This window comes from Trichosurus vulpecula, chromosome 5 (assembly GCF_011100635.1).
Source record: "Trichosurus vulpecula isolate mTriVul1 chromosome 5, mTriVul1.pri, whole genome shotgun sequence".
NCBI classification, from domain to species: Eukaryota; Metazoa; Chordata; class Mammalia; order Diprotodontia; family Phalangeridae; genus Trichosurus; species Trichosurus vulpecula.
In genome coordinates this window covers 158,634,483-158,651,948 of record NC_050577.1, presented here as the reverse complement: position 1 = coordinate 158,651,948, position 17,466 = coordinate 158,634,483, and the positions used below count along the sequence as shown (strand labels likewise).

At 36.0% G+C, this 17,466-nt stretch overlaps 1 protein-coding gene across 1 annotated transcript in view; it reads left to right on the top strand.

Moving 5' to 3' along the window:
- Positions 1-17,466, top strand: part of PCLO (piccolo presynaptic cytomatrix protein) — a 328,283-nt gene that overhangs the window by 308,765 nt on the left and 2,052 nt on the right. The window contains exons 20-21 of the mRNA XM_036760651.1: positions 12,407-12,541; positions 13,188-13,333. Of these exons, the coding sequence (XP_036616546.1) occupies positions 12,407-12,541; positions 13,188-13,333 (281 nt within the window). The remainder of the gene's footprint in view (positions 1-12,406; positions 12,542-13,187; positions 13,334-17,466) is intronic.

Sequence of the window (17,466 nt, the reverse complement as noted above, 5' to 3'; positions counted from 1 at the left end):
CCACATAACAAATTCTGAAACAGCAGAACCAAAGCAAAAATGGGAGAGTGGTCTTTCAGCCTGGTAGAGCTGGAGGATTAGCAAGAAAGGTCTGTCTCACTCAGGTAAAAAGGGAGTGCATTCCAGGACAGGAAGTATCCCAGCAAGTCAGTGGCAAGCCCCACCTCAACAAACCAGCAGGAGATCCTGAGCCCTAGTGTGGTGGAGCAGGCAAATGCCAGTGCCAGGACTCCCCACATACCTTAGCATAGCCAGGTGAACTGGCAGGCTCCAGCTCAGAGAACCACCACGTGCTTTAGTATAGCCATGGAGAAATGCAGAGAAACCCCACTGGCTTTATCACATGCCAGATACCACTACTAGGGAGCTCAGCACCAAGTAAACTGCCAGACGCCTATGGCCTTCAGCAGTACCAGCCACTCCAAAAACCCCCTCAACACAGCACCAGACACAAGTGTTCTCCATGGGCCTTAGGGCAAAATCAGCACAGCACCAGGTAAATAGCCAGGACCTGTGGCCACTGGCACAAAAAGTCTGAGACAGTGCCCCCTCCACTCCAGAAGCACAGCTCAAATTTAAAAGGAAGGAAAAAGACTGCCAAAAAGATCAGTAAAAACCAACAAAAAAAGAATCAGATCATAGAAAGTTATTATGGTGACAGGAAAGGACAAGACACAAACTCAGAAGAGGACAACAGTGTCAAAAAACCTATAGGCAAAAACCCAAAGAACAATGGGAAGTAGTCTCAAGTCCAGAAGGAACTCAAGGAAGAGCTCAAAAAGGAGCTTAAAAATCATGTAAGAAAAGGTAGAAGAAAAAATGGGAAAAAATGAGAGTGATCCAGGAGAATTATGAATAAAGACTCAACAGCTTAGAAAAAGAAAACAACTGCTTATAAAGTAGAAGTGGCCATATGGAAAAGGAAAAACGTAAATCCACTGAAGAAAACAACTCCTTAAAGAGTACAATTGGACAAATGGAAAAGGAAGTACAAAAGCTAATTGAAGAAAACCACATTTTTAAAAGTGAGAATTGGGCAAGTGGAAGCTAGTGACTCTATGAGACATCAAGGATCAATCAAAGTCAAAAGAATGAAAAAAAGGAAGAAAATGTAAAATGCCTCATGGGAAAAACAAGTGACCTGGAAAATATATCCAGAAGAGACAGTGTCAGAATCACTGGACTACCTGAAAGTCATAATCAAAAGGAGGGCTTGACCAACATCTTTCAAGAAATTATTAAGGAAAACTGTCTTGATATCCTGGAACCAGAGGGCAAAATAGGCATTGAAAGAATCTAGCAATCCCTTCAGGAAAGAGATCACAAAATAAAAAATCCAAGGGACATTATAACCAAATTTCAGAACTATCAGGTCAAGAAAAAATACTGCAAGTGGCCAGAAAGAAACAATTCAAATATCAGGGAGCCACAATCAGGATTACACAAGACTTAATCCTGCAACATTAAAAGATCAGAGGTCATGGAACATGATATTCCAGAAGGCAAAGAAGCTAGGACTGTAACCAAGAATCACTTGTTCAGCAAAATTAAGCATAATACATCCAGGGAAAAAATGGTCATTCAATGAAATAGAAGTATTTCAAGCTTTCATAAGGAGAAGACCAGAATTAAATAAAAAAATTTATCTCAGATATCAAGACCCAAGAGAAGTATGAACAGAGTCTTGCTGCTTCATCGACTGGCTTTACTGCTGTATGTGTGACAATTGGTTAGCAGTTGGTAAATATAATGGAATATTACCATGTGGTGAGAAACAATATGATAAACATAAAGAAACATAGGAAAACTTATATGAACTAATACAAAGTGAAGTAATCTGAGCTAAGGAAACAACATAAATTAATGACTACAACAATGGGAGTAGAAAGAACAACTATAAAACAAATGCGAATGAATGTTACAAAATTATTGTCCCAAAGAAGATATATGAGAAAACATCTCCCTTTACTCCTTTGAAGAAGTAGGTATCCAAGTGTGGAATATTGCATATATTTTAAGACTTTTTTTAATGTGCTGATCAGTTTTGTTGATTTTTTTCTTCTTTCTCCTTTTTTTGAAATCTTTGTTATAAAGGATAGCTTTCTTGAAAGGAATATAGAGAGGAACTGGGGGAAATTTAAGTGATATAAAAACAAAATGAATCAATAAAATTATTTAATTTAAAAAAATAAACTGGTTTCCAAAATGGGCAAAGCTTTTCATTTTGTGATTGTAGATAATGTAGGAGTGGCAACAGATGTCAGTTTCATTCATATGAAGGTATAAATGCCACAGACAATACTTTGCTTGGAGGGGGGAAAGAGTAGAGAAATATATATGTGTGTGTGTGTGTGTGTGTGTGTGAGAGAGAGAGAGAGAGAGAGAGAGAGAGAGAGAGAGATGGAGGGGGGAGGAGGGAGACCAGAAATGGAACCGAATCACTGACCAAAGGAAAAAATAGCTTTAAAAAATAAAACTGGAATAGGGGCGAAGAAGTTTTTAATTCACACCTTAGCCCTGTTGAATCTTTTCTTGCCACCAGTTTCCAATTAGAAAATCTTTGCTTTAATTCCCTCATCTATTTTCTTTATATATAGCTATTATGCATCTGTATGCATATACATAAACATACCTTAGATAGTATGTTTCTTGGAGACATTATATTATTAAAATAATTGAGGAATGTGTCCTTTAATTTTTGTTCTATGGTACTAATTGTGTTTCGTGTGTTTAACGGGGGTTTCATTGCCTCTCCATATTGACGATGATGATGACTATGATGATGATGAGACAATGATGATGACAACTAGCCCTTATATAAGTGTTTTAAGGGTTGTAACGCACTTTGCATATGTAATGTCATGTGAGACTTACCCAGCCATCTCATTTACTTTAGCACTTTATACATGTCCTTTGTTGAATTTACATTGCTGCAGACAATGTGGATGTGGTTCTTTTGACTCTTCTTTCTTCACCTTCTACCACTCCATGCAAGCCTTCTCAAATTTATCTGACTGCTTCCTATTTTCTATTTCATTTCAGTAATATACCCTTACAATCATATGTCATTATTTATTCAACCATTCCCCAATCATCAGGCGTATATTTTGTTGCCAGTTTTTTTAAATTACAAATAATGATTCTTGAATACTTTTATACATATAGTCTTTTTTTTTCCTGTCACCATACTTTCTAGGGATATAATCATAGTAGTCAAATCATGGTGTTAAAGAGTAGGAATTTGAGTAAAATTTCTTATATGCTCCAAATTGTTTTCTAGAATGATTGAATCAATTTATGAATCTACCAGCAGTAAATTAGAATGTGCATCTTCTCGTAAACATACAACAAATAGTTTTCCTATCCTCAAGCATATTTTCTAAATAGATAAGTGTAGGGTGATAAATCTCAAGACTTTTATAATTATGTTTATTAGTGATTTTTGACACTATAAGACAATTATTGAAATGTATTTCTTTTCTTAAAAAAATTGCTTTAATATCCTTTTGGCAACTTGTCTGCTGGAGAATAGCACTTAATCTTATATGTTTGTTTTAATTCACCATATTATCATTATCTAGTTAAGAATTTCCTACTTATCTGTAATTGTGGAAACTAAAACCTCTCATTATTCTCTTATCTTATGGTGGTAGTTATTATATTTAAGTAATTTATCTATTTGGAGATTAGAATTTGGAGGTCAGGAGAAGTGATACAAGGACACTTCTCAGTGTATCTCTGAAAAACTTGGGATAGTGAGACATGGGAGACATTGGCATAGGACTGTCCAACATAGCATGCTCACATAAAAGAAGGCACTGTGCTCTATGAGTGCAGCAGAATTGTGGGAGCTCAAAAACAACAATGAAAACAAAGTGAGATGACCAAAATTAGAGACAGCTCCATCCCAAATGTTCATACAGATTATTTGTGTTCATCCTGTGGTAGAATCTTCTGAGCTTTTATTGTTCTGGTCAGTCTGACACAATGTATTTTGACCCCAACATCATGATGTCATTTGGGTCCTCATAAAGTACAAAGGACAACAACATTATGATATTTAGTATAAGATACTGATACAGCTTTTTTCACTAGACTGTTTTCCAGTTTTCCCATCTCTTGTCAGAAAAAAAGACCCTCCCGTCTCCCCAAGTTTGATGTCTTGTGTTTAGAGAATGCTAGGCTGCTCCGTACAACTTTTAAAGTGTTGCTTATCTAAGTTATTCCACATCTACAGATGTATGTATATATATATATATATATATATATATATATACATATATATATATGGTCTGTATGTGTGTGTTTAGACATATCTATGTGTATATATAGATATGTGCATGCATGCACATGTCCAGGATCCATGTCCATACAGGTAGTCACTGGAACATGGGATGCAATCTAACTCCTCTTTCTATCACACTATAATTCCTTTTAAAAAATAACTAGAAATTTTCTTTGTTGTTTTTTTTCCCCTGAAGGCACTTTTTGAAGGAGTGGTTTCACTTTTTGTTGCCTTTCTTTTTAAAAGACATTGTCAGAGACAGGATTCAAGCCCAGGTCTGGGGGTGTTCGGACCTAAAGAGTTGTATATCCCAGGTTTTGCTCTAAGGATTACGAGAGGAACATTATATTGTGGGGAAATGTTATAGTATTAAAATAGTCCAAATTCCTTCCATCTAGCTACAATGTTTCTTTGACCCACACACCACTTATCCCACTAATATTTTCTACCTCTGATAGCCCAGACTAACAATAATAGCAACAGACATTTTTGATCCATTTTAAATCTCAGTGTCCTGGGATCACACTAATTTGGGGAACTCATTTAAGCCATGAAAAATTTGGACCAGTATAGATTACTTACTATTTAATTCTTTAGTTATTGAAATACTCCTCTATTGTGTTTATGTTTCTTCATTGTGCAGTAACTCGTAATTCTTGTATGTAGGTTGTGGTTGTAATTTGTCCTTCATTCTCGAAGAAAACTATAACATCAGGGAGATGATGATATGACTTGCAATTGACTTTGACTTGAGTAGGCATATGCAAAGTGACCAACCTCACTTTCTCTTCCAGAGCCATCTGAGTCCAGGGGCCAGATAACCATCAGGACTACTGTAGTTGGCCCAGGATGCCACGCGAGGCCGTGACCCTTTCAAGCTAAGGTCTTTTCAGGTTCTCCCTTTGAGTGAGGCAATGCCCATTCGGTGAATAGGCCTCTTTAAGAAGTCAAGTGATGGCCCCTTTCAAAAAAACAAAAACAAAATCAGACCGTGAGGGGAAGACCATCAATGTTGCTGGCCAAAAGAGAAACAGTTGCTATTTACTTTCACTCTGAGTCAGAAGGGTACAAAAAATAACCATTAAGTGGAGCTTGGGCAGGGACCTATTATTATCCAATCCAGGAGATCCAGGGTAAATTGGGTTTAAGGCTTAGTCTTTGAGAAAGAAATCTAGCCTAAGTTAATTAGGTAGCTTTTGGCCATCCAAATTTACCTTCCTTTGGGCAGAACACCATCAGATAAGGGGAGGGGAGTGGAGGCGAGAAGTCCAAACTATCTGAATGGGGGCCCAGCTGGCCAGTTCCAGTTGGGCAACTCTGCAACTCAGCACCTGCACTTGCACTGCCCCTTCCTCCTCCCCTGCCTACCAATTCACTCTGGATCTGGATTGGACAACAATAGGTCCCTGACCAAGCGCCACTTAATGGTTATATTTTGAACCCTCCTGGCTCAGAGTGAATGTAAATAGTAGCTGTTTCTCTTTCGACCAGCAACCCTGAGGGTCTTCCCCTCCTAGTTTGATACTTTTCTCCTTATTTTTTATTTTCATTAAAGGGGCCATCTCACTTCTTAAAGAGGCCTATTCACCTAATGGGTGTTGCCTCACTCAAAGCAAGAACTTGTATCTAAGACAAAAAGTACAAAAGAAGGGGCCTTCTGATGAAAGTTTTAAGACAAATTCAACTAATCAAGGTTTTTCTTTGTTTTGTTTTTTGTCATTTTGCTTTTGGTGGGGAATGGTATCGGAGGCTGAAAACAGACTTCATATCTCAGGATATAAGTTTCCATAGAAAGAGTGTAGAGGGGACAGAGGAAACCTAGAGAGGATGAAGTGAAGGAAGGAGCTTGGAGATAATTCCCCTGTGGTATTACATCCAGTGGGGTTGAGCATACCATCTGATGCCTTTCTTGTCCTCTTATTATTGCTCACTTGGTGCTAGGGTCACTTGTTTCTATCTGTGGAAGTAGAATGAGTGCTATCAGTGTGCCCTTCTGGGCAAAACCCTAGCTCCCACAAATTACTTATGATGCCCAAGCAAACATTTCTGCTATACCAACTACAACATTACACTTAAAAGAGTAATAAAATTTACTCCTCTGGTTCCCTGAAAATGGCAAATGATCTTGACCTGTTAATTAATACTTTTTGGGTCAAGACATTTAATGAATTCCAAACCAACCTAACTATATCATACAATCAGTTTAGTCAGTCAAGAAACATTTGATAAAAGTTCTTATTGTATTCCAAGCACTGGGTATTAGGACTACAAAGAAAAGCCAAAATACAGTCCCTGACTTCAGGGAGCTCACATTCTAATGGGAGAAACAACATGAATGTAACTATTTCTATGTAACTTATAGCTAGATTGTATAGTACATGAAGGAAACGAATATTTAAAAATCCTGGAAATCTGCCTCTATGGAGTGTGGCAAAAATCTGTCTTTGGCCTTGTGTTGCTCAACATTGTATCACAGACTTTGTTGCAGTGTACTCCGTCAATTTTCTGATAACAACAAACTAGGAAAAATAGCTAATACTCTAGATGGAATTGAGATCTTAAGATATTTTGCAATGGATACAAACATTTACAAGGTTGGTGTGAAGTTAATAAAATGAAGTTTATTAGAAAAACCGTAAAGTTTTGCACTTGAGTTAAAAAAAATCAACCTATATATACAAGGACAAGAAAGATATATATATAAGAAGGGCTTTCATTTGAGAAATACCAAGGTATAAAATCAGTAAACAGTGTAAGGTAGCCACAAGGAAGTATCTTTAGTATTAGAAACAGTGAGAGTGGGAACTCAAAATAGAATATAATATTATATTTTATTAAACTTTCTTTTAAAGTCAGCAAGATTTGGGGACAAAGCTGTATTTGACTTTTGATTCTGTCAGATGCCTGAAATCTAGTCACTAATAAAGTGTTGGGAAATTCTCATGAAGGTGACTGTTCGATGTAGCCATCATTTTAGAAAGAGATTTTATTGATGTTGATTGATTTAATTGTTCCATTCAGGAAAAAAAAATGATACTTTATCCTGTGATTAAGTTCACATGAATGGATGGTTCACTGAAATGGCCTAAAAGACAATCAAGAAAGACCTTATTGGCTTCATATTAGTTTTATTCAGAAAATAAGGAAGCAGATGTATCTTACTGTGGCCTTCCTTTCCTTGCTTCCCTCTTTAGGAAAATTGACGTCTGGTTAGTTTTTAAAAGCAAAATAAAAAACAAACAAACAAAACCCTATTAAATGCTAAGCCATTTTTCTAGAATAGTATTTTACTTAAATTCTTTAAGGGTAGGTTCCAGAATCAGGGAGGTTATGATCAGATCACAGTTTTAGTATGAGAGACAGAGTATATTATATTATAATTACAAATAATAGCTAACATTCATATAATTCTTTAAAGTTTTCCAAATGCTTCATATATATCTCATTTGATTTGATCCTTACAATAACCCACTATTATGGTGCGATTACCATCCACATTTTACAGCTATGGAGCCTGAAGCTATTAATTGGTTTATCCTTGAACATATTGCTAGTGATTGAGGCAGATATTGATCTCAACACTTTTTGTTTCCAAGTCTGGTGTTTTTCACTCCACCTCCTAGATATCTAGAGGTTTCTGTATAATGAAGAAAACACTGGAATTTTTATTAGAGAACCTGGGTTTGAATACTGGATCTACCACTTATGGTGTGACCTTGTACTGAACCTTCCCAGGACTCAGCTTCCTCGTGTATAAAATTAGGCTTTCGGTACAAAGACCTTATGAGATTGCATGTAGCATTAATTTTTTTATCGTGTTGTGTCTAATTCTGGGTGACACATTTTAGAAAAGACAAAATTGAGTGGGTCCAGAGGACAACACCCAGAATACTGAGAATTAAAACCGCATATGCTGTATTAGGATTGGTTAAAAGATCTACAGATACTTATCTTGGAGAAGAACAGGCTTTGGGGATTGGGTAGTAAGGAGAATATGAGAATTTGTTAAGGACTATTAGGTAAAAGGAGAATTATACTTGTTATGCTAGGTATCAAAGGAAAGAACTAGCATTGAATAGAAATTATGGGCAGGTAGATTTGGGCTTATATAACAAAAAAATTTCATTATGATTAGAGTTTTCCAGAAATGGTATGAGCTGCCTAAGGCAGTAATGAGTTTCTGGGCACAGAATTCTTTTACGTTCCTTACATTCTTTTAGTGAAGGCTAGCTAATGTTTTATTGATAAAGCGGTAAAAAGATTCATAATTTGGGTATAGGTTGAAAAAGATGTCCATGCTAATTCTGCAATACTGTGATTTTATAACCTTTGATTTCTCACTTTGAAAGATTATATTTTTGTCCTGAAATATTAAAAAATTTCACGAAAACATGATAGTCTTAGGTTGCACAAATAGAGCTTTAGGCAGACATGACAATTAAAGGCTATATGTGCGAGGAGGATGTGGGGTCTACTATATAAACCATTTCATCAAAGCCTTTGTTTCAAAACCTTTGTTTCTGAAATATTTTCAGATGTTTCTACACAAATATCTCCTGAATAGCTCTTAGTGATTCATTCTTGGTCAGTCTCCCTTTCTGCCTTTAGCTCCATAGAGGTAAGCAATAATGGTATAAAAGACAGGAAAACAAAACTTTTTTGGATAATAGTGCCATTAGAAACATACTTAAAGACTAGAAAAAAACATTCAAAATTGTCTCACAAGAGTAGGAATAAAAAGCATGATCCATTTACTCATTGATAGCCATTTATTATGCAAGTACTATGTACAAAGTCAGATACTAAGTTTGAAATTTTCCCAAGGCTCCTAAAACCTTTGTGTTTTATGAACCATATCAAGAATTCCTCTAGTATAAGATACTTTTCCTGGTTACAATGACAGTTTGCGGCAAATTTATTCCTATTTCCGTATTTCAATGTATCTTCAGTTTTTTTTTTCTCAATGCCCCATTCCCTGGAGCTATGATCTCAAGGATTAGATACCCTCTCTCAAGATCTAGAGTCAAATATATTGATTCCTGCCCAATCTGTGACACATCCATATCTTCTCTTAAATCTGCCATAAATGGAGTGGGGATGAGTGTTAAAGCTGGGGAATGGGTAGAAGAAAAGGAGACTTCCACTCAATATGAGAAGAAAGTTCTCTTGAATTTATGAGTATACAAATGGTGCACAGATGTTGCCTCTTGGTTCTGGTCCAGATTTTTTTTTCTGGTCATGCTGTTCTCTGATGACATCTTTCCCACCATTGCCTCATTTTTCACTTGTTATATCCCACTCAGATTCATCATGCATCAAAATGCATTATTCATGCATTTTTGATCTAGAAGTTTAATTCTTAGGATAATGTAGTGATTATTCTATGTCCTACAGCTAGCTATACAACAGTACTGAAAGTATCTTGACACATTAAAAAATGGCCCTTTGTTTATTAGGGTCACACAAAAGAAGAAACAAACAAAAAAAACTACACAATTTCCTAAAGGCAATGCAGCCGATTGTCTTCTTATGAAATTCTGGGACTAGCTCATTGTCCATTTTCAGGATCTATCCAATATTTATGTACACAGAGATTGGAACTATAAATTATGCATTCAACTCCATATCATAGTCTGAGGTATGTTTCAACCATTTAGTTTTCTCCTGGGGATAGTTATCAAACTCTTTTGAATGATTATGGAATGATTTTGCAGTCAGTTCACTATCATCTATGAATGAGGGCATTTAAAAGGCTTTACCAAATAGAGCATCGAGGAAGTAGCTCTTCCGTTTGGACTCTTCACTGGACCTTCTCTATGATAGCAAAAAACAGCTTGATTGAGTACGCAATGTATGTCTCGGTTGACCATAATAATCAGAGTGAGTGAACTAAGCTATCTGTTGTTAAATCTGACAAGAAATTTTATATGATTTTGATGTGTTGGCATATTGTTGGAGGAGAGCCTTAAAGTGGTAGATTGTTCTACCACATCCAGTGTGCTTTTCTTTTTTCTTTTTTTTTTTTTGAAGGGAGGAAGAAGGATGTTCTAAAATGCATGGAGGTGAGAGGGTTGCAGGATAAGGTAAAGCAATGGTTAGGGTTTTGTTTTTGTTGTTGTTGTTTTTTGGGGGTTTTTTTGCACTTTGTCTGGAACATGGGAGATGTGAAGGAGAGTAGTTAGAAATAAGACTGGAAAGCTAAGTTAGTGTCAGATCACATAGGAAATGGAGCCCTAGATGCTAGATGATTTGTCCTAATCTAATCTTTTTTTAAAATTTAATTTAATATATTTAGTTTTCATCATTGACTTTCATAAGAGTTTGAACTACAAATTTTCTCCCCATTTCTACCCTCCCCCTCAAAGTGTGCTTTTCTATAGGATAAAGAATAAATATAATAGTATCTTATATTCTCTACATCTTTTAATCAACCATGGGACTTACCTGGGATCATATAGCTAGAGAGTATCTCCAAGTGCAATGCCATACATCTATTATGCCAACTTGCTACTCCAAATCTCAGAGCTACTATGATACATTTTCAAACTGGTAGTTCAAAGTTGGAAAATAGACCCTAGAAAATGAAATGACTAATAGAGAAGAAAAAAAAATCAGAATCTAATTTGTGACTATGAAGTTAACAGGGCAACACATAATTTGGAGAATTGTCTCCTTACTCTATAGGGGCAACTGTACATCATTCAAGACAAAATGATTACTATCTTCCTACTTGACTTATATTTTTCTAGTTTGTAAAATTGCATGCCATAATAGTGTTTATTACTGCAGGAACATAGTTGTAACAAAAATTGTACCACTAGAATTTCTGACTGGCTTTACCAATAGGGAGGAATTATCTGTCTGATGAGCTCAAATAAAGAATAAAAACAGCAACAACAAAAAGACACAGTGTGACGTGAGCTATGTACATCATCTCTGAGTTAGCATAAGTATTCTCTCTTTAAATGGGCATGCTTTCATGTCTCTTCATTTATAAAATGAATGACATTAAAGTTATATGTATAAACAATATTTTTAAATGAACATATTCAAATATGCCTTTGCCTGTTAAATACATGATCAAAGGATAAATACACAAGACGTAATTGTTAAGGACAAGTATTGGATCAAGCTTGATGGCTTTTTTATATGACTTCCTGCTGAATTTTTAAATCTATGTGCATTTTGTGCATGATAAAATGAAACTGATTGTTGGGAGAGTGTACCATGACTGAACATCTCAGACTGACTGTTAGAGAGGCTTGCCCCATGGATACATTGGTCAGCCTGATTGCTCTCTAAAATAATTCTAAAGTAGTGATATTTCAAGATGCTTCCTATGTTTGGCCACTGTGTAATCATAATTTACATATGAAAAATGTTTACTAGTCCCAATTTAGTATTAAATTGGAAGACTATGGAAGATCACTTGGTTTCCATTTTAATCTGATATTGGTTACTGGAAGAAGCAGACAACATAACCAAAAGTTGTTCCAGGATATATGCCTAAGATATATGCCTTACAATATCAAGGTTACTCCTGTCAAAGAGCTGATTAACTCAGTGAAGAAATTAATCAAATTCTTCAATCAACAGATTGCCTAAATTCCAACAAAAAAATTGATGGCAGTAATCCATATACATGCAGTCTGTGCTAATTTCTCCATCTTCACCCTAGCAGTTACTGTGTCCTCCAAAGCTCCTGTCAAATTTCTCCACCATATCCCCAGCCCTAAGCAAAAAGAAGTGTGAAGAGCATGTGACCTGGACAGTTTCCACTATGATGGCAAGGATCGAAGGTGTACCTGGAAGGCATATATGCTCAGAGATCATTTTGTGTCACTTCTATATCCCCAGAAATAAATTTTTGCCTCTTGTCTTTGGGAATACTTCAGTTACAAGAAATGAGAATAAAACGTGACTTGGGTTTCTTGGTATAAAAGTTCCTTTCCTATGAGAAGGATTAATGATAAATGATAAATATGGTTACATTTTCCAGAAGTTACTGAATTACCAATTCCTGATAACTATGTATGACTGATTTGCAGTGTAATCTAATTTATTTCAAGCATCTATCCATGACAGTTATTGCATTTTAAGTTTGTGCATTACTCATTTCAGCTAAAACGCAAGTAATGGGAGAAATCAAGATTGCCCTGAAAAAGGAAATGAAAACAGATGGAGAACAGCTAATAGTTGAGATCCTTCAGTGCAGAAACATCACCTACAAATTTAAATCTCCTGATCATTTACCAGGTATCTATTTTCCAAGAATTAAACAGGTCAATATATCAAAAAGAACACTTGAGGACATTGGGTATGACACTAAACATCTCAATGAAAACCAAAATTAGTTAAAACTTGAATGATTAGTTGAATTTAAACCAAATATATTGCTACTGCTTACTGTATTGATAATTTAAAGCATCTAGACTGATACATACTAAAAATAAAAATCTATTTTCTGAGAAAATTGGAATAACATACTCTAATACCTAAGTTGTCTGATATAAATTATAATGAGATTATAGATTTCATGTAGAATTCAGGCAAGATACAGTATAAAATTTTAATTCCTCTGAGAATGGAAAGTGTATAGAAGTAGGTATTATAGTAGAAAGCAATATGGACAGGGAGTCAGGATAGATTGGAGTTAAAATATTGTTTCTGACATTTACTAGTTGTGTGACCATGAACAAGTCATTTAAACTCTCAAAACCTCAGTTTCCTTATCAGTAAAATGGGTTATTATCTCATAGGGTTACTATGAAGATCAAATGAGAAAAAGTATATAAAACACTTTTGCACAGCTTAAAATGCTATTTTAAAAAAAATGTTCCTTAGTATTATTGGTCAACTGTGACAGCAGTGAACATGTAACAAAATGAATTCTTATTGGCAGATTTGTATGTGAAGCTGTACGTAGTCAACATTTCTACTCAAAAAAGAGTGATCAAGAAAAAGACAAGAGTGTGTAGGCATGATCGGGAGCCTTCGTTCAATGAAACATTTAGGTTTAGCCTGAGTCCTGCTGGTCATTCTCTTCAGGTAATTCTCTACAATTTCTTTAGTTTGTGTGGTGTTTTTTTTTTTAAATAATTTGGTCTTTTTAATTTTAAAAACAGTTTTTAATATATTTTTATACCCACTAAGTTCTGACTTAGCCATATTTAAAAAGCTCATTTTTCCAGACAAAACACCCAACCTGACCAGCAATGTGCTGGTAAATATTTCATGGCTGGCTCTCTGAAAAAAAAAATATGCCTAGGAAACATTTTTAAGTTTAACATATATTAAAATTTTCTCAGTCATTTTCTTAAGTCTGACAATCAACAAAACAATAACTCAAACTCTGATTTGTAGCATTTGCTGATTTCCAAGGTGTAATGCTCACATGTAAAATTTAACAATCTGTTCTCAAGGGCCAGTACAAGTGCCAGCCCACCCCAGCCTAGTCACTGTACAAACAAGACAATTTCAGAAATACAAGGTGTTAAATTAGAGGGATTGCTGATTTTAGAGTCAAAGAACCTGGCTTTGCCATGTGTTGTCTGTGAAACCTTGGGCACGTTACTTATACTCTCACTGGAACTTTATTTCTTCATCTCTATGTAACCTGGCATATGAGCATGTCTAGGTTGCTGAACATGGAGCCCCCTCCATATGGGTGGTGTACCAATCAAAGGAGACTATACCATTTGAATGGCTGCAGATGCAGAGGGCTCCATGTCAGGCAAACTAGGCATGCTTAAAAGCAGAGTTTCATATAAAATGTACTAGAAGACCTATAAGGTTTTTCTCACCTTAAATTTAAAATCCCATGATCTCATTTTTATGCTATTTAGTATTCATTCTGTATGAACTTATATATGTACATAGAATCACAGAATTTCAGAGTCAAAAGAGACCCCAACAGTCATCTAGTCTAACCGGTACACCAAAAGAATTCCTGAAATAACATACCTGTTACACTATAGCATATGTGTTGTCTCCTCTGACAGAATGCAAACTTGAGACTTGGAGTTGGTTTTCTTGTGGGTTTTTTTTAAATTTACATCCCTAGTACTTAACACAATATAGCAGGTATGCTTATTGATTGATTGACCTCATTATTAACGATAAGCAGCTCAAAACCTTTCATTGAAGCAAATTTCTCTTCCAATTATTCTTCACCAGCTCTTACTATGCTCTCCAAGACCACAATAAAGATAGTTTGCTAGAGACAAATGTTTGAGGCATAAACTTGACCAAAGTCATTTAACTTTCCGGTGGCAATAGAAAGTGTTTGATTGAACCTGAATATGGCTTTCATGCTCTTTTCACTAATGATCATCTTTAGATCTTTTATGTTTTTTGACATCCCTGTGACATTTGATAATGTGGACCACTTGATTCTTCTTCTCACTCTCTGTTTCCTTGTTCTAAATCAACAAACTCTCAATTACTCTCCTACCTCTCTTAACAGTTTTTTTTTTTGGCCTCCTTTGCTAATCCCTTGGCCTCTTCCTGATCTCTTAAATGTAATGTCATCCAACATTCTATGCTTGGCTCTCTTCTCCCCTCTTCTATCCCCTTATGCTTTCCCTTAAGCATAACCTTGCTAGCATGTGAAATGAGCACAATTGTTCAATAATATGAACATTCTCTGTCATTTTCCTTCTTTAGGACTGGGACATAAACCAATCTTTTCCAATCCAGTGGCTACTGTTGAGTTTTCCAAATGTGCTGGCATATTGAGTACAGCACTTTAACAGTATCATCTTTTAGTATTTTTAATAGCTCAGACAGAATTCAGTCATCTCCACTAGCCTGTTAGCAATATTTCCTAAGGCCCACTTGACTTCATTCTCCAGGATGTCTGGCTCTTAATCAGTAGGCTGGTTTTCAAAGAAGCAGAGGAACTAAGGACCAAATCTCTAACATTCACTGGATTGTGGAGAAAGTAAGGGAGTTTCAGAAAAAAAAACCATCAACTTCTGCTTCATTGACTACACTAAAGCCTTTGACTGTGTGGATCATAACAAAATGTGGTGAGTCCTCAAAGAGATAAAAGTACCAGATCATCTTACTTATCTCCTGAGGAACTTATATGTGGGTCAAGAAGCAATGCTTAGAACTGAACATAGAACAACTGAATGCTTTAAGACTGGCAAAGGAGTATGACAGGGTTGTATATTGTCACCTTATTTATTTAACTTACATGCAGAGTACATTGTGCAAAATGCCAGGCTGGCTTAATCAAAAGTTGGAATTAAGGTGGCTGGAAGAAATATCAATGATCTCGGATATGCAGATGATACTACTCTGATGCCAGAAAGTGAAGAATTAAGAAGCCTCTTGATGAGGGTAAAAGAGGAGAGTATAAAAGCTGGTTTGATGCTTAACATTAAAAAACACAAAACAGAAAAACTAAGATCTTGGCAATTGGTCCCATCACTTCCTGCCAAATTGAGGGAGAAGAAATGGAAGCAATGTCAGATTTTATATTCTTGGGCTCAAAGATCACTACAGATGGCCACTGCAGCCATGAAATTAAAAGATACTTGCTCCTTGGAAGGAAAGCTATGGCAAATCTGGACATAATCTTGCTGACAAAAGTCCATATAAGTCAAAGCTATGGTTTTTTCCAGTAGCAGTGTATGGAGTTGGATTATATGGAAAGCTGAGCACTATAGAATCAATGCTTTCTAATAGTGGTGCTAGAGAAGACTTTTGAGACAACAAGACCATCTTCTTGGACTTTTGAGACTATCTTCTTGGAAAGCAAGGAGATCAAATCAGTCAGTACTTAAAGAAATTAATTCAGGCTATTCACTGGAAGGAAGGTCAAATACTAAAACTGAAGCTTAAATACTTTGGCCACATAATGAGAGGAGAGGCTCATGGGAAAAGACCCTGGTGTTGGAAAAGATTGAAGACAAAAAGGAAAGGGGATGGCAGAGGATAAGATGGGTACATAGTGTCATGGAAAAAATGAACATGAACTTGGACAGACTTTGAGAGATTATAGAGGGTAGAAGGGCCTGGTGTGCTATGATCCATGAGGGCAGGAAGAGTCAGACATGACTGAACAACTAAACAACACCCTTTCCCTTGGCATTCTCACAGTTCAACTATTGCCTCCAAGGAGATAATGATTAATTAATCAACTCAGCCCTGAGCTCCTAGCCTTCAGGTTCTACTGCCTATATGGTATTATAGGCAAGTCCTGCTGGGACTTCAAAGTCAACATGTAGAAAATAAACTTTTTGCCATTCCTGCAAAACTACACTTTTTCTGACTTACTGTTTTTCAGTGCCAACATCAGTTATTAAGTCTAGTCAGAGCTATGCAACATCTCACCTCTACTCTTTCTTCTCTATTCTTGCGACCCCCCCGCCCAAGGACAGGTTATTGTTTCTCTTCTAGTTTTCTGCAGTTGACTAAATTATCTTCCTGCACCCTTCAATCTACCCTTTATGCCAGTGCCAGGCTTAAGTCCCTTACGAATTGATGGAGTCATGCCATTCTTCTGCTCAAAATCTTTTAATGCATCCTTATTGCATGCCACATCAAAGTCAGACTCTGTGCCCAAAACTATCAGTCCAATTTGACCATGCCTGCCTTTTTGATAAGTTTTACAGTTTGAGTTCAGTATTCTTGTCAAATGATAACATCTAAGTCCTAAGGTAAGTGCAGCCAGGGCAGAAGTTCAAAACTTCTCTTGACCATGATTTTTTTCACCGTGACAATGGGCTATGACAACAGGAATTCATTAGCTTTAGGATCTTTGTCGTAACAAGATGTCAAAAATATTTCACTCCCCTCCATCTATTCTTTTGCCAGTCAAATCGGACTACAAATTGTTCTTGGAATCCCCTTTCTCCACCTCCTACCATTTGAAATCCTAACCTTCCTTTGTAATTCAAATCAAATTCTACCTCCTCAAGGCTGTCTTCCCTGATCTGACAGTTGAACGTGATCTTGGTCCACTTAGATCTCACAAAGCACTGTATTTGTAACTTTCTAATACAATTAGTTTTTTTATTTAGTGTTATAGTTTATTCATATTTGTAACTTATTCTTCTACTGAATTGTAAGTTCTATGATTGTGTCCTATGTGAACTTTATATACAGAGCCTACCCCCAGTCCCAAGAAGTCCACAATGCAACTATTGCATAGAAATAATTTATACTTAATA